A 21,970-nucleotide genomic window follows, 5' to 3' on the forward strand; every position below is an offset into this window, starting at 1 on the left:
CCTGAACGCAAGTTGATCTTATAGAACACTTTGGCACCCTGAAGCTGATCAAATAGGTCATCGATACGTGGCAATGGATACCTGTTCTTCACTGTAACCTTGTTCAACTGGCGATAATCAATACACATCCTTATAGAACCATCCTTCTTCTTTACAAATAAGATTGGACCACCCCAAGGCGACACACTAGGCCGAATGAAACCCTTATCAAGCAACTCTTGCAACTGTTCCTTTAACTCTTTCAACTCTGATGGGGCCATATGATAGGGTGGAATCGAAATGGGTTGAGTGTCCAGTAACAAATCAATACCAAAGTCGATATCCCTGTCGGGCAGCAGACTCAGAAGATCTGCTGGAAATACATCTGAATAATCCCTCACTACCGGAACTGACTCGACAGTAGGAGTATCAACACTAACATCCCTCACATATGCCAGATACGGAATATGCCCCTTCTCAACCATTCGTTGAGCCTTTAGAGATGAAATAACCCTGCTAGGAACATAATCTAAAGTATCTCTCCACTCTAACCATGGTAGACCTGGCATAGCCAACGTCACTGTCTTGGCGTGACAATCAAGGATAGCATGATAGGGAGCTAACCAGTCCATGCCTAAAATGACATCAAAATCCACCATACTGAGAAATAATAAATCGGCTCTGGTCTCAAAATAGAATCTCCCACTGGTGTAGACACATAGATAGGAGAACTGAAAGAATAATGGGATGTACCCAAATACGGAGCAAAATAAGATGACACATAGGAATAAGTGGAGCCTGAATCAAATAAAATTGATGCATCTCTATGACATACTAGAACAATACCTGAGATGATAGAGTTAGATGAAACTACCTCTGTCCTAGCAGGAAGGGCATAATATCTGGCATAGCCTCTCCCTCTAGGGCAACCTCTCCCTACTCGACCTCCACTTTGAGCTAGCTGTGTAGGTGGAGTGGTAGCTGGTGGTGTAATCATGGCTTGAGGAACTAGTGGAGAACGCGGTGCCCGAGTGGTCCATGGAGGTGCACCCCTCTTGAGTCTGGGGAAATCCCTCACCATATGACGAGTGTTATTACACTCAAAACAAGCTCTCGGAGGACGTAGCTATTGTGGCTGGCTCAGGCCTGATCGGCTGGACTGACCTCTGAAAGCACCCTGCTTAGGAGGTGCACTAGACAATGACAGTGCATAATAGGGAGCTTGGGGCCTAGGAGTGGCCGAAATACTACTGGCTGCTGGAAGTGCTGAATGAATAGGGTGATTCACAAATCCTCTAGCCTGACGGGCTGCAGATGGGGCACGAGTACCACTATAAGTGACAGACTCTCGAGACCTCTTGGCCTCTCTCTCCTCTCTCTCCCGAGTTAGCATGCACTCCAATCTCCTAGCAATCCCCACTACTTGCTGGTATGCAATGTCCATCTCTAACTTTCAGGCCATGCTAAATGTGATACTGGGGTTGAGCCCCTCGATAAATCAACGAACCCGCTCTCTAACAGTAGCAACCAAGGCTGGTGCATGTCTTCCCAAATCACTAATCCTGACCGTATACTCTGACACGGTCATAGAACCCTGGCTAAATCACAACCCCAGAATCACAAACCCAGGACTATGAGTTTTAGCTACTCATGATATGATCAAAATAAATTCACAAGTGTTGAATAATTGAGAATACTAAGAAAAGATGAAGAAAACTGAGATATCCTTGCTCCCGGATGTTCCTCGTGTGTATTTTCCCCTCAAAGTGGCGTCTCTCCTCTCAAAATAGGTTTAGTCTTGCTTTTATACGCGTTGGGGAAGGGAAAGGTCTTGGGCCAAAATAACCTTGTCCCGAGCGAACTAGGGGAACTATCCCGTCACCAGCGCCCACGGTAATGTGGGGAGCTAGCCATGGCGCTAGGATTTTTTGTGTTCTAACTTCTGTGCCACAGGTAGCGTCCCACGCTATCCTAGGTTCTACTCTGTGGCATTTTTCCCATTTCGCTCCTTTTTATCTCCAATCTCGCACCTTCGTCCCATATTGGCTCCGGATGATTCCTACACATAAAATACCATGAATTATCACAAAGCATTACATTTTACATACGAAATCTACAAAGTATGAGTAAAATGCGTGGCGATATGCATATAAATATGCATACTTTAAGCTAAATATTAACACCCCACACATAGACTCTTGCTTGTCCTCGAGCAATGGGACTATTAACTACACCCCATAAACGTACACATCTCAACTAGAGAGGAGCACTTCAATTTTTAATCATACACTCTACCCTTGACTATGATCAATACCGACAATCAAGCATGAACATACAAATTTCACATTCTTCCCGTTTTAAACTTGTACAAGTATAACAATTTCAATTCAATAAATTCAAACAACCTATCCATAACCGCCCTACCTCAAGAGTCAAATCATTACCATTAAGCACCCTCAACTCGTGACTCACCCAACAAGAGAAGTTAACACATTATCAATCTGTCAGAAAATCATGTGCCCTCACCAGCAAACACAAGAGTGATTATAGAATGGTCCACACATTCAAGTATAAATTAGAATGTAATTAAAGAACATCACACAATTTGAACAAATATCGCTCACTCTCACAAAGAATTCATGTGCATCCCGTGGTTGTACAATAAGCTTTCCCGTAATGTACATCTATACTAATCTAGGTTAGCCAAGTATAGGATCAATTAGGATTTTATGGGTTGTAATGTAGGCTAAGGGACGAGTAGGATACATTTAGGTATAATGACTAGCCCTCCTAAGAACTTTAATTCACTACATTCAAAAATCGAGTATATATTCTTCTCAACCAATTCACTCGCCATAAACCATATACAACATATCTATTTTTTTTTAATTAAGCACTTCTATATTCCCACTAGCATGAATTAGTAAGATTAGGAGGTGTGTGGTTTTCTACATTATTGGGATTATTTTTATCTTTACTTGAAAATTTTTTTTTTCTCTTTTTTTTTCTACACACACTCCATAAATTAAGGTTCATCGGCTAGTGGCCTTTTTCCACAATTTTAGTGCACCTTAAGGGCCCTTATATGATTCCACTCGAAAGCTACTTTCCAATCTCTCACCTTACTTCTTTTAGTGACTGAGTGCCTTCGGAGGTAAAGGTTCAACAAGTCCAAATTAAGAACAAAATAAGGATACAACTTGTAATGTGGGTGCCAAGGGAAAGGTCTATAGTCTCCAAAGGGGGTAGCAGCGGGAAAATTTTTATTTTTAGTGACAAGCATATCTATGATCAAGCAAAGAATTGCCTACGTCATCTCCTAGAGTAGCACAACTTAATGATTTCGCTTCGATTAACACACGAGGAAAGTTCTAGACTACACAGGATAGCACAGAATATCACAAATTCTCACACACACATTGCACGTGACTTAATCAAGACGGTTATGTTCAACTCTCAAGTCAAGCAAGCACATATAGTTGAGAAATTTTAAGTAATATTGCACTAGGTGACATACAATTCAAACAACTGAGAAAAGGCATCACAGAGTAGGTTATTTATTTTACTCAAGCATCACAATTCAAATGAAATGTACGGGAAGACAGAGCGCCCGCCAGTGTGCCAACACCAAACATATCAATAGGTACCTCAGAGAAACTGAATTTTCATCCTATCCTACTCCTAAAAAAAAATAAAGTACCCGGTTAAAGCTATGCCCTTGGAAAAGAACCGGCGCACAAAGAAAAACCGAGGGATACAACCTAATTATCCTAAAAAAATATTTTTGGTGTTTTTAATCGGACTTTAATCGCTCAAGAAAATTGTCCGAACGATCCATCGTCGGGAAAAGTTCGAGCTTTTTCTGAATCTCTTTTCTATTTTCGTATTGTTTTTCTTTTTTTATTTTTCCTAAACTAGACTATGTCTACTATGAGTTCCTAAAAGAAAAACTAATAAAAATAATTTAAAGCAAAGTAAAGTGGAAAGAAGAACTCCCTGCTAGTCCAACCCATGCGGGTCATACTCTAATCCTTCATCCTTAGAATGTACCCCAGTCGCAACTCCGGGCTCATCATCATCATCGCTCCCAGTGGCAGCAAACCCATTGGCCCCGTGACGTCAGTATCAAGATCATCCTCATCGTTGGGATCCTTTGTGGGTGTTCTCATCCTCTGACGGGTGAACGGGACTTCCAGGTGCAATTCCCAATATTTCTTTCGAAGAACTGGATAGATCATTGTGCAAATGCATACGCTCCTCATCCGACACGCCCAACTTGCTCATTATCACATTCAGGGAGCTATAGAGATACTCGTTGAAGTTTTCGTCCCTCATTCTGCGCCGCCTGGCTCAGCTTGGACATAGACTCCAATAAGGAGGTAATGTCATCAACCTTTATGGAGCCTCCAAAACCTCATCATAACCAGGGTTTTCAGGCACCTCCCGGGAGAGCATGTATTGAGTTAACAATTTGCCAAGAAAGAACCTCTTGATTTTCCGCCCAAATCATGTGCGGGCCATCTCTTCTAACATGATCTCGCCCACATTGATGGGTCACCCAATCATCAGAAAAAATATCAAACACACTCGAGGTCGAGTGCATTCACTGTTGTGCTCAACTAGCATTAGTCTGGCCTGCACGATGTTTTGACACACCTTGGCAGTCTTGTTGAATTGGAAGCGAATCATCTCAAGATGGGAATCACCCTTAGTTCTTGTCTACTTTGCATTAGAATCAACGCCACATAGAGTGTGGCGTATAGCCTGGTAGCTTGGGCATTTGACAAACTTTTGAAGCCTTTGCGGGTTAGGGCAGTCAACTCCTAACAATTTGTATAAGGAGTCCCTATCTAGCGGCACTTCTTTTCCTTGGACCCATGACATGAGCAGGTCATTCCAATTTGCATAGAGTTCCCTCACCATTCTCAAATTTTCATGTTCCCGAGCACTCTAGTAACTTATCTATCTTCATTTCTCTCAGCCGGCCTAGCACATCTGGGAAGTTCTTCTCCAGAATTTTCACGTTGATTCCCATTTCATAGACGTACCGCCTATACGGCTCAAAGCTCTGATACCACTTGATGGCGTCCTCCCAAACCATATCCAAATGGGGCCTTGGACCCAATGGTGCTTTTCTCGATCCATCGGCAACCTGCTTCCCTTTAGCTTGCAGAGATGACCCTTCCCCTTTCTTGTGCCATTTAGGCACGGGAGAAGTGGTTGAGGACTTTTCCACTCCTTTGCCCTTGTTCGCACTGTCATGAGCCATATCAACCTACAACCTAATAATTATGAATGTGAGAATGAATCAAAAAATCTGCCTAAGGTTATCGTGAGAGTCAAAGATGACCCTACACTTAAAACCGAAGGCTCTATGTAATATACTTACAATATTGGTTTAAAGCGCGCAAGTGTTGCACAACAAGGTGATGGGTACTCAAGACTTCCCCATGCCACACAATAATAATTCACTAACTATGCCACTCAAATCAAGCAGTCAAACATGGCGAAGTGACTTAGCCTTAGTGAAAGCAAGTAATACATGGTCCTGAATCTCTACAACTAATACATTACACTAGCTAATTCTAACAAAGTGATACCACATACATAAAATAAAATACATGGTGTGGGTGGCATATGAAAATTAAATCCAAGCTTTGGGTTAAGTAAAACTGCCCCAAACACCCCACCCTTAGCCCGATATCACAAACAACTACACTCGGCTACTCAGACTTCATTAGTGCACAATTTACTCTTTCAAGCATTTTATCAAACATATGGTGGACATTAAGTGTGTGCAACTCAATTCAAAAATGGTGGAACCTGGTAGCCCTCCCAAATTTTAACAAAGTAGAGGGAATTGTAGTTTAATACTCTGTATATAACACAACAACCAATGTTTGACAACTCATTTCATGCACATTAGGCCATTCACCATAGAAAAGAGTTCTAAGAATCAACTTATGGGTGAACTGGGGTTGGGGCATTTGGGAGGGGGGATGGGTATTATAATGTACAAAATAAAAGGAAAAGGGAGAAGGAAAACATAGCTTGGGGGTTTGTAGATGAATGCAAGAGGAAAAAAATTGGAAACATTTAGAGGGGGAGGGAGGGAGTCAGGTGGAGAGAGAGAGATAGAGAGATAGAGGAGCGTGGAGAGAGAAATACAAGGGTTTAAGGGGGGTTAGAGTTATTTTTAATTTTAGTGAGAATGGGTTGGGTTATTGGGTATGGGTTATACTGTGAGGGTAAATGGGTATGTGGGTCGGATTTTAGGGTTAGCGGTTTTTAATTAATAAACAAAAAATAAAAAAGAAAAAATAATACTTACCTCCCCCCGCCCAGCGCGTTGCGATAGGTCTGGTGCTAGGGGTAAATTGTTTCTGTTTTTGCGCCCCAGTTAGTGCTAGGCGCTAGCCTGGGCGCTACTTCTCTGCAAAATATTATTATTTTTGGAATGAAATCTCCGATACCCCCCGAGCACTTAATATATCCATTTTACATATCCCACACTATTCTACCTATGATCTCTATGCCTACAAAGAAAACAAAAACTCTAGTCTACTCTAACTAAAATTATTGAAAAGCTAAGATATGAAAGCAATAAAATTTGGTTGCCTCCCAACAAGCGCCTGATTTAACATCGCTATACGATGCAAGGCCTCGTTTATTCATCATCGAGTATTACTTTGGGCTTCTCACGATCAATGACACATCCCCAATAGTGCTTGACTCTTTGCCAATTCACTGAAAATTTTCTTTCACCATTTAAAGCGCGCAACTCAATTTCACCATAAGGAGTGACTCTCACCACCTCAAATGGACCTGACCACCTCGATTTTAACTTCCAAGGAAACATAGAGTTGAATAATAGTACCTTTTTGCCCGGTTCAAGGTGACGTGAATTGATATGCATGTCATGCCAACTTTTTGTTTTCTCCTTTTAAAGCTTAGCATTTTCATAAGAGTGCAACCTAAACTCATCTAACTCATTCAACTACAAGATCCTATTCTCGCCCGTGATTTCAAAGTCCATATTCAACTTTTTAGTTTCCCAATACACGTTGTGTTCAAGTTCAACCAGCAAGTGATATGCCTTCCCATAAACAAGCTTATACGGGGATGCCCCAATTTGTGCTTTGTATGCAATTCTATATGCCCACAAGGCATCATCTAACTTTGCAATCCAATCCATTATATTCACACTCTTTGTCTTCTCTAATATCTGCTTTATTTCTCTATTGGACACCTCAGCTTGTCTACTTGTTTGTAGATTATATGTCATGGTAACTCTGTGGCAGACCCCATATTTGTCTAGAAGGTTATTCAACAACCGCTAGCAGAAACGTGTCTCCTCATCACTAATCAAGGCACGTGGAGTCCCAAACTCGAGAATATGTTTTTCTTCACAAAAGCAGCTACCACTTTGGCATCATTGGTTGGCAATGCTATTGCCTCTACCCATTTTGACACGTAGTCAACCGCTAGCAAGATATATTTATTTCCTATAGACAATAGGAATAGTCCCATGAAGTATATCCCCTACACATCAAAACTCTCTACCTCCAGGATGTTATTCAAAGTCATCTCATGCCTCTTTGTGTTCTTTGACACTGGTCACACATCTTAACAAATGCATGATCATCCTTGAACAAAGTTCGCCAATAGAACCCAGATTGTAGCACTTTGCAGCTGTCTTATCGCCTCCATGATGGCCCCTATAAGGTGAGGCATGGAAATTATACAACACTAAATCCACCTCCTTTTCAGGAATGCATCTCCTCATACACTGATCAACACACTGTTTGTACAAGAATGGCTCATCTCAGTAGTAGAAGTTCACATCAAGAAGAAACCTCTTCCTAGCCTCAGATTCAATTTCAAAAGGAAGTACCCCACTCATAATATACCTCACATAGTACGCGTACCATGAGGGAGGGTCATGGGTGATGGCAAAAAGTTTCCCATCAGGAAATGCCTCCTTAATTTGTCCACCTTCCTCCACATGGTCATGATTTTCCAGCCTTGATAGATGATCGGCTACTTGGTTTTTTGTGCCCTTCTGATCTCGTTTTTCTATATCGAATTCCAGCAATAACAAAAACCATCGCATCAATCTAGACTTGGATTTATTTTTTGTAAATAGATACCTGATTGCTGCATGATCTGTATGGACTATAACCTTTGTTCCCACCAAGTATGACCAAAATTTCTCACACAACGGTCAATAACTCCTTTTTAGTGGTGGTGTAATTCAGCTGTGCATCATCAAGAGTCTTACTCACATAGTAGATGGAGTAAAATATCTTGTCCTTCCTCTGGCCTAGCACTTCCCCAATACCATGGTCACTCGCATAGCACATAAGTTCAAATGGTAAGGACCAATCCAGTGCCGCAATAATGGGGGCATTCACCAACTTCCTTTTGAGCTCCTCAAATGCCTTCAGGCACGCTTCATCAAAATTGAAAGTTACATCCTTTTCAAGCAACCTGCACAAAGGAGAAGCAATTTTTGAAAAATCGTTTTAGGCACACATTTCACTAGGCTCACCCAGTTGCTGTCAGAAATAGGGAAGATAAAACCTGCAGCAAGCCACTTAATTACTTGCTTCTTCACGATCTCTTCCATAATAGGATTTAATCTCCTTTGCTGCTCAACACTGGGGCGGTGACCATCTTCCAGAAAGATTTTATGCATGCAAAATGATGGACTGATTCCTTTGATATCAACAATTGTACACCCAATAGCTTTTTTATGCTCACGAAGCACTCTGAGCAGCTTTTCTTCTTGCACATCGGTCAAACTAGACGGGATAATTAATCACTGGTAACGTTTAAGAGTTCCCCAAGTAAGCATAGCGCATGTGCACTAGAAGAGGCTTGAGCTCTAACCTTGGAGCTTCTTCAATAGATGGTTTAGGAGGGGTCAGAGTAACAGGTCTGTCCAAATCCTCAAATCTTCCAAGCCCATGGACATGCTTGCAAGACATATTAGCGATTTGCTCAATTTCTTCCATCATCTCATCTTCACTTTTTTCTTCATCCCCCATTAAAGCTCATTCAAGAGGACTATGGGGCTTATACAAGGAACCAATGAAGTCACATCACTTTTCACCACAAAAACCATGGATAGCTCTTCATAGTGGGTTGGCAATCTGAGTGCTTTATACATATTGAATACCTCAACTCGATCACCCACTCTCATTGTCATATTTCCTTTGCATGCAACGATAGTAGCTCGACCCGTGGCAAAGAATGGAGGCCCAAAAATAAATGTGACTTCTTGATCAGGTTCATAGTCCAAGATAATGAAATCAACAAGGAATATGAAAGAACCAACTTGAACTAACACATCTTCAATTACTCCTTCAGGATGAGCAAGAGAGCGATCATCCAACTGTAAAATCATCGTGGTTGGGCACGGCTCACCCAACCCCAATTGTCTGAAAATAGATAGTGGCATAAAATTATGCTCGCCCCAAGATCACACAAAGCTCGCCCGACCGCGTGCTTACCAATCGAGATTTGGATAGTAAAACTACCTGGATCCTTCAATTTCTGAGGTAGCTTGCGTTGAATTCTTGAGCTACATTATTCAGTAAGTGCTACGGTCTCGAACTCTGCCAACCTCCTCTTATTTGCCACTATGTATTTGATGTATTTGGCATATTTTGGCATTTCTTGCAGGATGTCTACCAACAGAATATTGATTTACACCTGCTTCAAAATGTTAAGAAACTTTTTATAAGTGGCATTATCCTTTTCTGCAATATCTGAGGGAAAGGAGGTGGTGGCCTCGCAACTAATGGTAGGGGTTGCTTAGTCACCGCCTCTTCAACTGGCTTCTTTGAATCCTTTGCTTTTTGTGATTCTGCTTCTATGGTGGCCAGTTTCTTATTAAAGGTCACTTGCTTTCTCTTTTTCGATGGGACTTGTTCTAACTGTATCCCATTCCTCAACTACACAAGATTAATAGATGCCTTAGGATTAGACTCAGTGTCGCTTGGAAGAGCTCTAACTGGTCGAGTATTTTAGGCACTGAGTAATTGCCACATTTGTCTCTCCAAAGTTTGAATAGCTTCAGAGTGGGATTCTTCCTGGGCCTACTAATCAACCGTCAATTTCTTTAGCATCTCCTCAATATGACTCATCGGGTTTGTATATTGTTCAGCCTGTGGTGGTCTATATTTATGTTGAGGAGCTTGTGGCCTGTACTAATTCTGAGCACCTTGGTTTCCACCCCAACAGAAGTTTGGGTGATTTCTCCAGTTAAGATTGTAAGTCTTCCCATACTGGTTTGTCTGGCCCCTATTTGCATTACCCACAAAATAGACAAACTCTGGATTAGCTGGGCTTAAGTTGCTCGTGTGACTCTCTCCACATACTTCACAAAATATCTGAACATGTTGCACTGGCTGAGCTTGTTGCTTGTTAATAACCAAGGTCATCTTATTGACTTGGTTGGCCAATGTGGCAACCTGCGCTGATAATGAAGAAACATTGTCTAACTAGAGGAGCCCCACCGATTTTCGCATTGTGTGTCTGCCCATCTCTCCTTGCCAATTAGGATTTCTTTTGGAGATTTTTTCAATAAGGCATAAAATTCATCAAAGCTTTTCTCCAACACTTGACTTCTCGCCGCAACGTCCACCACAAATTTTGCCTCTGGATGGAGCCGTTCAATGAAGGTGTGAGCTAACACTTCATTTGTTAGGTTGTGATGAGGACAATCTCTGAGCAGTCCCTTGAAACTCTCCCAAGCTAAATATAGAGACTCTGATTTCTGTTTGAAGGCGACTATCTCACTTTTGATCTTTGCAGTTTTGCCTGAAGGAAAGAACAGTGCCAAATATTTCCTTGTTACATTATTCCATGATGTAATAGAATTAGTTAGTTGCACCTTCAACCACCGCTTTGCTTTGCCCAATAGAGAAAACATGAATAGTGCGAGCCTCCCATAGTCTGGAGTGACTCCGTTAGTAATATAAGTATCAGTAATCTCCAAGAAGTTCAGGATGTGTTGTTGTGGATCCTCATGTGGAAGATCCATAAACTGCCCATTCACATGTAGTAACTGGATCATGCTTTGTTTTAGCTCAAAGTGCCTAGTGATTCTGGGCTTCACGATGCTGAGACATTAGCAATGCTGGGCATTGCCACCTCCTGAACAACCATATATTGCTCCTCTGCCATGTTCAGAGTTAATTGAACAAGTGCCTGAAGATTATCTGTGTCCCTTACTTTCCTCAACCTCTTGTGAATTGTTCTCTTAGGTTCGGGGTCAAATCCTTGAAGTCTATCATGGCTTCTGACCCTTCGCATTCAATCAAAGTTCTCGAGAGCATAGCAACCAATAAGAAACGTTAGACTTGACAAAATAAACAACTAAAGTATAAGCTAGAAAGTAGTCAATATTCAAGTCCTCTGCAATAAAGCCAAAAACTTGTTGCTCCCAACCGCACACGCAAGTATACGTGGTCGTACAAGTAATAAAGTGATAAATTGAGTGTCGAACCCACATAGACTTATGTTAACTACCCACTAGTTTCACCAAGATTATTATTCAGTCGAGCCAATCAGAGTTCAAAAGTGTAATTATACTAAGCAATAATTCTAACAAGTAACTAATTAATCAAGCCGCAAAGTAGTTGTTGTATATTTAGTAGAGACAAATGTTCCAGGGTTGTGACCAATTCACCAATCCTATTGTGTTCTAATTAATTCTCCCTTTCATATAATTCACTCATGGTTGCTAATTAATGGAATAATTGCTCTCGTAGTATTCTCCCAAATTACTACTCGCCTATTCAAAATAGATTAACGTCTATATTTATCACACCCCAAACTTGGGGAGCGCGACCGGCGCTCAACCGAGTGAACCTGGCCGAGCAAGCCTATTGGATTTCCTTCTACCCAAACTCATCCATGAATAAAGAGAATACATATTTTCATTAATCAAACAATAAAGTGATCATGTGTGCAATACCAATCCTTACCATTTGCTACTTCATTTTAAGGTCTCAAATTTCACACACATTTTTCATAGTCTGAAGTGGAATAAGTAATTCAAACACAACATAACTAGTTTGACTTACCCAGCACCAATATATAACCCATACTATGTCTATGGAGCCTCTAAAAAGGTTACAAAAGAGTGTTATGATAGTGCCGGCAATAAGGCCCCGGCTATACCTTGAGATATGATAATAATATGAACAAAAGATACAATACGTGACCCCGGGATGAAGTGGGGCTCACCAAGTCTGCTGGGAAGAGGATGTACCACTATCGCGGATCAACACTGCCTTCTATGGATCCATCTGCATCCATTTAAAGATGTAGGGCCCCCGGCAAAAGGGATATTAATACTATTGAATAGTACTAGTATGTAAAATTAAACACCATCTCAATAGAATGAGTAATAATACAAGGGGGAACAGTTAAGAATTTAATAAGTGCTTCAAATAATACTAAAATATCAAGTTAAGGATCACATAAGTTTTCAAGTCAATTTCCGTGTTATTAGGTTGGGTAATCTTTAGTGCATATATACCATAATTCACAATACCACCGTATTCTTATACGGAGTCCGATCACGACCCGATCGGCTAGTTTGTCTCATTTGAGACATCAACCATAACAACAATTTCATTATAATTTCCAGCACAGTCACCACCATGTGTGCGGCATGGCGTCCAATCATGGCCCGATCGGCTAGGCCGTCTCACCCAAGACATTACCTTTTTCATTCAATCATTCATATCCCTTCGATTCATTGGCACTAGTGGCCACAATTATAAAGTCATTCTTGGCACTTGGCCATATTTCATAATTCCAGTTCCCCTTTCCACATTCAAACATCATTATCATTAACAACAACAATAAGGCTTCCCATTCAAGACATTAAATTCATATATGAGCAATTTGGGAATCTTAGGCACATAGAGGCTTTTCATACAATTTGGCATAACAACCTTTATTCAATCTTGACATGAAGTCTTAACATTTCTAACACATATTCCACATTTTGAACAGATCCTCAAATGGAAAGATGACATTATGAAGCATTTAGAATAAATATTGAACATAAATCCTTCAACACAAACACATTAGGAATAGCCAATTCTATAATGATCAATTTGGGACTTACACCAATTACATGAACACCGTGGGATTCGATTCTAAGAAGAAGGGGGTTTAGCCAACATACCTCAATTGAGCTTCCTTTAAACTCTAAAATGTTCCGGAATTCTTAGCAATTTTGATTTATTTTATAAATATAACAAGTTGGACCAAAATTAGGAAGATGGTCATGATTCTAGCTCATTTGAGCACATTATCAAACACTAGGTGTGCATTAGTGTTTTTAAGGCCCTTTTGTGAAAGATTCCATCATTCCACAGCCCATTATCTACCATTATTAGCTCACAACCTTCCCACATTATTTGATAATACATGCATGCAAGATAACAACTCCCCACAACCAAGAATTGTCTTTCTAATTATCCCATATTTAGTAGATTTTCGAAATTAAGAGCTAGTGCATAGATTCTTACCTCTAGGATGAAGGCCTAGTGAGTTTTCCTTATTAATCTTCAAAGATTGAGCAAGAATTGATGGATAATAGGTTGAAGGTTACTCCCCCACACTAAGCACTCTTTCTCACTCTAAAAGTATCAAATATTTGCTCAAATTTGACTATGGCATATGTTTTAACGAAATAGGGTCGGGTTTAAAAACCCCAAAAATGAAGCTCCGGAACAGGGTATGCGGTCCGCATATCGCAACCGCATAATGCTTATGCGGTCTGCATAATAGGCTTCATAATTGCCTTCCAGAACTGGGCAAATCTGACTCGGTTTGCGGTCATTATGCGTCCTACAGACCTGTTCTGCGGTCGCATAATGCGCCGCAGAACCTCCCTATGAAAATATCAAAGCTGGATATGCGATCAGAGTGCGACCCGCAAAATGGTTTTGCGGACGCATAATGGGCTACAGAAATGACATAAAAATGGCCCAAAAGACTGTCTCACTCTTCGACCATTATGCGGTTCGCAAAGTGATTCTGCGGCCGCATAAATGCATTTCTTACGGGGCCTTACAATATTCCTATTTGAATCAATCTATTAAAAATGCATTAAGATTACGGTATTCAATTAAGCATGGTGACTAGGTATATTCCTATCATAAACCACAAATCAGCCCCCACTCAGAGTTAAGATCATGCCCTCTTCAATTCTTCTCTAATCTAGACGTAGCTTTCCCAAGCATAGCATAGATAGTAAATAGAACCTAATTGTTGGCAAGATAATTAAGCAATTAATCATAGAATTGAAGAAACAACCATATATTAGAAAATTATAATCAAGGTTAAGTCAACTTTAAACAGCAATATTCATGAATAAATCACAACCCCAAAACTATGTGTTTTAGCCACTAATGATATGATCAAAAAAATTCACAAGAGTTGAATAAGTTAGAATAGTAAGAAGGAAGTTGAGATATCCTCGCTCCCGGATATTTCTCGTGTGTATTTTTCCATCAAAGTGGCGTCTCCCTTCACAAAATAGGCTTAGGTTTGCTTTTATAGGAGTTGGGGGGTGGGTCTTGGGCCGAACTAACCTTGTCTCGGGATAACTAGGAGAACGTTCCTGTCACTAGCACCCAGGGTAGTGTGGGACGCTAGTCCTCGCGCTAGGACTTTTTGTGTTCTTACTTCTATGCCACAGGTAGTGCCCCACGCTAGTCTGGGCGCTACTCTGTGGCATTTTTCCCATTTCGCTCCTTTTTTCCTGCAATCTCACACCTTCGTCCAATATTTCCTACGGAGGATTCCTACACATAAAAATACCACGAATTAGCACAATCATTACATTTCACAATCGAAATATACTAAACATGAGTAAAATGCTAGGCGCTATGCATATAAATATACAAACTTTAAGCTAAATATAAAACCTATCTCAGAGATGAGAAACAAGGCACACAAAATAAGTATAAGAAACCGTACTCAACATCTCACTGTTGCGGCGTGCAACCCGATACACACATGATACCATTGCGGCGTGCAATCCAGTCCAAATATGATACCCATGGCGGCGTGCCACCCGATCCACGCATAAAAATCAATAAGGAAATACCTACCGAGCCAAAATGCTCATACCCACGAAACGCCCGAATATCGACCACAAGCACGCCAAGTGCATAAACATAACCCTGGGGAGACAGATAGCGCTATGCGCTACAAAATGCCAAGCACGACTAAGGTGCAATAAACGACCTGCTTCTCGAGAGCCATCTTTCTCATATAACACCACAAGTTACATGGGATCACCAGACATACGTGAATAGTCAAGCCGTCTCACAACCCACATGGCATAATAAAGTATTCCCTAGAATAGCTGATGACAGGAATAACATCCAACGCCCGAAGACTCCTCCTTAAGCAATGCTATGCTGAATGAACACATCCGACATGATGTAGAGCATACACATTAGATCTACCAACTCTTCCGCATTTCAATACCCAACACTTCTTCCACAAATAGACCATTCTCAGGCTGCTCGAAAATAGTGCCAGCATACTCTGAACATATGAAATTCTCCGAGCTCGTGGCATTCTTATCAAAATCGAACCACAACCTTGATCCTCAACTTCCAATTTCTATACCGTTCATCGCACCTATCATGCCGCTACACGAGAGTACAAGAATTTCATAATTACCCCTGAACCCCTAGTAGAATAAACACTTCATCGGCTAGAACCCCTTTCACTCCACTTATTTCAGAAGAACAATTTCAGCACGCAACCGAATTCCCATAACAACAGAAAATGCAAACTTCAAGTCGTGGTCTAAACTGCCATAACTCTTCCGGGATCCATTTACACATAACAAGTCCACTAGAATCAAATACCTCCAAATCAATCAAATTACGGTGGCTGTCAAGCACGCACGTATGACCACAAATCACCTGTATAGCCTTACCACACCGAAGGAACTGATCATTTCCACAACCATGCTGATTCAAACCATTACTAACCGACTCAACTTTTTCCAATTTACTCTTGACTTGCCTTCGAATTAATAGTTCTATTCAAACACATAACGGACCCCAAACATCACTCATCCCGAGTGACCCAAATTATGAGACCATATCGTCTCAATAACCATCATCCATCTCATACACTCTTAATGCACTCAATAGTATCTCCAACAGATACACCCATTCTGAAAGACCTCCTGCGAATACGAAGTTGTTCCTCCCATTTAGAAAACAATGCACCGTAGACCCGATGATAACATAGAATTGCCCCAAGTATCCTTCACACTCTGCTGCAACCCCAGTCCTCAGCTACATAATGAACCCAAAATCCTTAGACACCGCACTTTAATTCTTGAACCCACTAGAATAATTATTAAGAGTCACGCACCCTTACCTGGTCCCGAATATAACCAAACTCTAGTGCTCCTTTAGCACATGAATACTCCCAAAGAAGAAAACAGATGAATTTTTTTCCTTGTACATCACATCCACAAGAAGCATAAACTCTGAGTCATCCCAAAATTTGCACATGAATCGATAAGGCCAAATGTAGCACACATTCATCGAGTGCTTTGCCCGAATTACCCTTGATATTTTCTTTCCTTAGTCATAACTAATCTACCAACATATCGATAAATCGATACTGCCAAGGCACACAACCACGTGACCCAATCGTAGGCGGTGGGTTCCCCCACTTAGCTTTAAGATACAATCACATAAACCCATAACCCACAATAACTCTTTTTTGTCGGTTACCATGATCTTGCATCGTTGCCATGCTAAATTTTTCGCAATATCTTGTGAAACATTTCATAAAACATTCATAATTATAATCCACCATTGCATATTCGACCTCTTGACAGTCGTACCATCTTTTTCAAGTGATCCAAGCTCGCATCGCAGTATGTACCTCCTGCTAGGTAGAAAGTAGAACTCTTCGTAGGAACTTCATAAAAAATCACATAACCTCTAACCTGCTCATATGAGATAGCCCACCTGTGTAATTCCATATCGACACCTTCAAACGGCATTGCTCTGTTCACAACTACAACCAAATCAGTAAACCCTTCTGAGCCCATGCTCGTCCACCAGCTGTAAGAGTCCGTTCATTCCCCATTGGCATCAACTAAAGGCCCAACAATACGTTCTAAAACTCAAAGTCATATTGCATCCCAAAACAATAATCAAGCTGTCACACCCCTCTTCATTCCAAGCAAACTCCTTCCCGTCAAATTCAACCTTCCTCAGTACAGTAGCCACCATCCCAAATAAAATTCATAGACTCAGTCATTGTCTACCATCATCAAATTGTCTAAACTTTCTTAGGGCATGTGGCTATCCTACCACAGAATCCATACGCTACTCTTTCACTCCCACTTCGGTTAAACTATCTCCTTAAGGAACTACTTGGCTTCGGTTGTTCATAATTGACCTTCTAGCAATTCAACCACCACGAGACACCTCACACCATGTCCTTCGCTGACAAAATACTGCCTCAAATCATAGTCCATATTTGGAGCACCTGAACGGATAGATTGCCACTAACTCTGAGCCTCCATAAAGATCATCTCTATCGAGCCATCATCACCAGAAATACTGATTCGACTCTGAAGCCGCCATACACCGACATCTCTGATAACTGCTGCTTAGGAACAATTCCACAAAACCCTATCCGAAGGTAATTCATAGGAGACCATAACACCGATGAGCCTTAATGCGCTCCAACAAGGACGACGACAACGCATCACAAATGAGAATTCCACCACATCCAAAAATATCAAGTCTCGCTACTCCGTCAACCAAGGACTGAACATCCATAGTCCAATTTCCTTTTCTCTACTGGAATTAAATGCCAAACCTCTAAACCATGGACCGAAATATCCTCCTTTCGAGTCATTTAGTGCTGCGACACATAAATAAGCACCATACCATTACACAAACATTGCGTTGTAATGCATGAACATCATAATACTCTGTGCATAGCCTCAAAATCGTAGGCAACACTAACAATTGGATGCAACGAAAGAACACCCTTCCACAAGGCGACGATAATAGCCCGCACGAATACGCAGGAAGTAACATCCTACACCACATCTGCAATGCCATTACAACTCCTTGATGCCCAATTGATAACAAGTGCTCAATATCGCATAAGAATGAGTAGGAAAGAAATGAAGGCATATGTTTCAATGGAATAAAATCACACGACGATGAATCAAGAAGGGAGGTGTTCCTAACAATCCCAAAGCCTCTTGAATATATGTACAGACGTCTTTGTACCGATCCGCAAGACTCTACTAGACTTGATCATGAATCGTGAGACCCAAGTGAACCTAGCGCTCTGATACCAAGCCGTCACGACCCAAAACCCATTGTAGGTCGTGATGGAACATAACGTCGCTGTTTTGGCAAGCCAACGATGAACTATCACGTTCATTATTCATTTTGTTACTTTTGATATCATAAGTTTTATTAAATAAGGAAATTCATGCATTTGGAATCGTAAGTACATACAATATTAGTGAGACATAAAATAAAAGGTGACAATATTAAAGCAACGCCATAAACATCACTAGGATTTCCCCAAACCCGGTGTCACAAGTGCTTGAGCATTTACTAAGGAGTAGAATAATAATAATACGTCTTTCCAGAATGTAAATTAGACAGGACAAAGTAAGTAAATATGATGGAGACTCTGTGGGATGCAACATGTAGCATGGAATACAACTCACCATTAAGTCCCCTGTGTAGTTGCGCCTATGCGCCAAGATGACCACCGTATGAACCTGTCAGATCCTGCACATTTAGTGCAGAAGTATAGCATGAGTACATAAATCAATGCGTACCCAATAAGTATCTAGCCTAACCCCGAAAAAGTAGTAACAAGGGGTCAACATCGACATTTACTAGTGGTCAGTTAAAACAATTTAATAAATCATAAACATATATGACACACAACAGTAACGATGAGGTGCAATCATAAACAATTTAATCCTCCAACCTTTCTTTGGCGATATAAATCTCCCAAATCTCATATGTTATCACAATAGATACGAAATATCAAGTGCAATCACAAACAGATAAGGAATAGCCTATAAATGCATGTTCTCAGTCAAAAGGGAATCTCAAGAATATTCGGACTTCTAGTGGTATCATACACGATTATGCCAAGGTCGTATGGCTCGATCCAAAGTGGTGTGTAAACTTCCAAGGGTCGACCAACGCGTACCAGAGATGCATCTCAATATACCGTCGAGGCATTCGGACCGATCCACAAGAAAGGAGGAAACGTATCGAATTACGGGTCACGTGCTTACAACACGGGTACATGAGCATAAAGTAAACATGACTTTTACCATTTAGAAAATATCTTGCCAAATAACTCAGGGTGATAAATCTCAGCCTAATATATTCCCAAATCAATTTTAATTACAAATTCAATTAATTAAGCTAGAAAATTAAGTTTAAATAATTCATATATTATATGATAAAGCCTTAAGTCTACCCGGACATAACCATGCTTTTAGCTACGTACGCACTCTCATCACCTCGTGCGTACGTATCACCCATAACTAGTAGCACATTACAATTTAATATCTACAAGATAGTTTCCCCCATCACAAGGTTAGACAAGAGACTTACCTCGCTCCGAAGTTCCATAACCGGCTCCAACGCCTCTTTAACACCTCAAACCGATGCCCATGAATCCGAAACTAATCAAACACCAGGCAACCAATAACAATATACTCCAACACTCATAATTAATCACTTTATAACAAATTCTAACTGTGCGTGAAAAGTCAACAAAGTCAACCCTTAGGCCCATATGTCCGTATTCCAAAATCTTTTGAAGATAAACATTACCCATAATATCATGAACTCAAATATATAATTTATTCCTATTTCCATGTCCAATTTCGTGGTCAAAATAAAAAATATCAAATTCTATGTTTTTCTTCCAAAATCCCACAATTTCTACAACATTCTATGTTAAATGCATACATAATCCATGTATTTATCTTACAACAAGTGGGAATAACTTACCTCTTAATAGATGATGAAAATCGCCCGTCCAAGAGCACCAAAAACCGCCCAACAAAGTGAAAATGTGAGAGAAATGGGCTAAGTCCCGAAATAAAAATCTCTCTGCCCAGTCGAGCCCTCTTTGCGATCGTGAAGACCAAACTCCCTAGCTGCCCATTTGCTCTTCGCGAACACGAGTCATGGCTCGCGACCGCGGTGACCAACTCCACCATCCCTTCGCATACACGACGCCTTATCCGCGAACGCGTATGGAAATTTCCTGGTGCCCACCTCCTACCTATTCTTATACGCGATCGCGCAATCATTCTCGTGATCGCGAAGCACTGCATCCTCTAAAGCTTCACGAACACGAACCCTCATTTGCGAACGCGATGATCAAAGGGCCTGACACCCAACAGACCTTCGTGAACACGACCCTAAATCCGCGATCGCGAAGAAGGACGCACTAGACCTCACAAACAGTAGTTTAAACATAGCAAAATGACCTGTAGCCCATCCGAAACACACCCGTGTCCCCCGGAACCCTATCCAATCACACCAACCAGTCCCAAAACATAACATGAACCTTCTCAAGTCACCAAATCACATCAAACAACATCCAAACTACGAATTGACGATCAAAATCCTTCTTTTAACTTTCAAACCTTCAAACTTCGACGAACGCATCCGAATCATATTTAAATATTCTAGAATGACGCCAAACTTTACGTACAAGAAACAAATCATAATATGAACCTATTCCAAGGCTCGGAATCCTAAACGGATATCACTAACATCAAAATCCACTTCAAATCAAACTTAGGAAATTCTAAAACCTTCAAAATGCCAACTTTCCACAATAAGTGTCGAATGCTCCTGGATCACCCGATACTCAACCAGAGCATACACCCAAGTTCGAAATCATCATAAGAACCTTTTGGAACCTTCAAATTTCGATTCTGAGGACGTTTACTCAAAAGTCAAACTTTGGTCAACTCGTCCAACTTAAAGCTTCCGAATTGTGAATTTTCCTTCCGAATCAATTCTGAACTTCCCGAAATTTAATTTTGACTACGCGTACAAGTCATAAAATATGAAGTGAAGCTACTCAAGACTTCAAATCACCGAATGATGCGATAGAACTCAAAATGACTGGTCGGGTCTTTACATACTAGGATAAGAAAAACTTAACGAGTATAGTATAGTCTAATAATGAAAATGAGGAAATAGTGACAATAAAGCAATACAATATGTAAGCTAACAACTGAATTTAAAGCAGTAAAGGCAGCAAGGAGGGAACACATGATAAGAACATCAAGAAAACAATACAGACAAATACAAATGAGGTAAATAAGGGATAACAACAAGAATACAACCGAGGTTACCGCCTCATAACTTCATTTCACAATCACAATCACAATATTTCCTTATACCGTCGCGTGAGCCTAACAATTGGATAGTTTTGAAAACATTTTTCTTGAAAAAGCTACATGCACTTTAGCCCAACTTATGCTTCAAGTAATTCCCGTACTAGCAACACACACATAAATCCTACCTTATGCCGCCACATGCACATTAACCCGCATCATTTTACCGCTGCATGCGCATCAATATCACAATATAATAATAACTCACACCACAAGTGCCCATATGCCACAACTTGCCAAAAAATCAACAATACCAAAGATTCCACAATATATAGCCCACGACTCACCACAATATGTTCATGAATCTCAAGAATAACAATACGAATGAGAATTACTCAACAAGGAAAGATATCTCAATAATCAACAACTTCAACCTCAGTGCGATATTAGCTTTCATAACTTGAACTTCAATAACTCAAAATGAAGGTATTTCCACGAAATGACAATTTACTCTTTAAAAGCACAACCTAAGCTTAACAATAAAAGAGATGGTAT

General features: G+C 40.6%; 1 protein-coding gene and 1 non-coding gene across 2 annotated transcripts; one reads left to right on the top strand and one right to left on the bottom strand.

The window, feature by feature from the left end:
• Positions 1–9,028: 9,028 nt before the first annotated feature.
• LOC142180113 (uncharacterized) lies at positions 9,029–9,388 on the bottom strand. Its single transcript, XM_075251040.1, has one exon. The coding sequence runs from the start codon at positions 9,386–9,388 to the stop codon at positions 9,029–9,031; it is 360 nt and encodes a 119-aa protein (XP_075107141.1).
• A 1,303-nt stretch (positions 9,389–10,691) lies between these two features.
• LOC142180417 (small nucleolar RNA R71) lies at positions 10,692–10,795 on the top strand. Its single transcript, XR_012709042.1, has one exon. It is a non-coding gene; the product is annotated as a small nucleolar RNA R71 (small nucleolar RNA).
• The last annotated feature ends 11,175 nt before the right edge of the window (positions 10,796–21,970 follow it).

Source organism: Nicotiana tabacum, chromosome 4, assembly GCF_000715075.1.
Source record: "Nicotiana tabacum cultivar K326 chromosome 4, ASM71507v2, whole genome shotgun sequence".
Taxonomy (NCBI): domain Eukaryota; kingdom Viridiplantae; phylum Streptophyta; class Magnoliopsida; order Solanales; family Solanaceae; genus Nicotiana; species Nicotiana tabacum.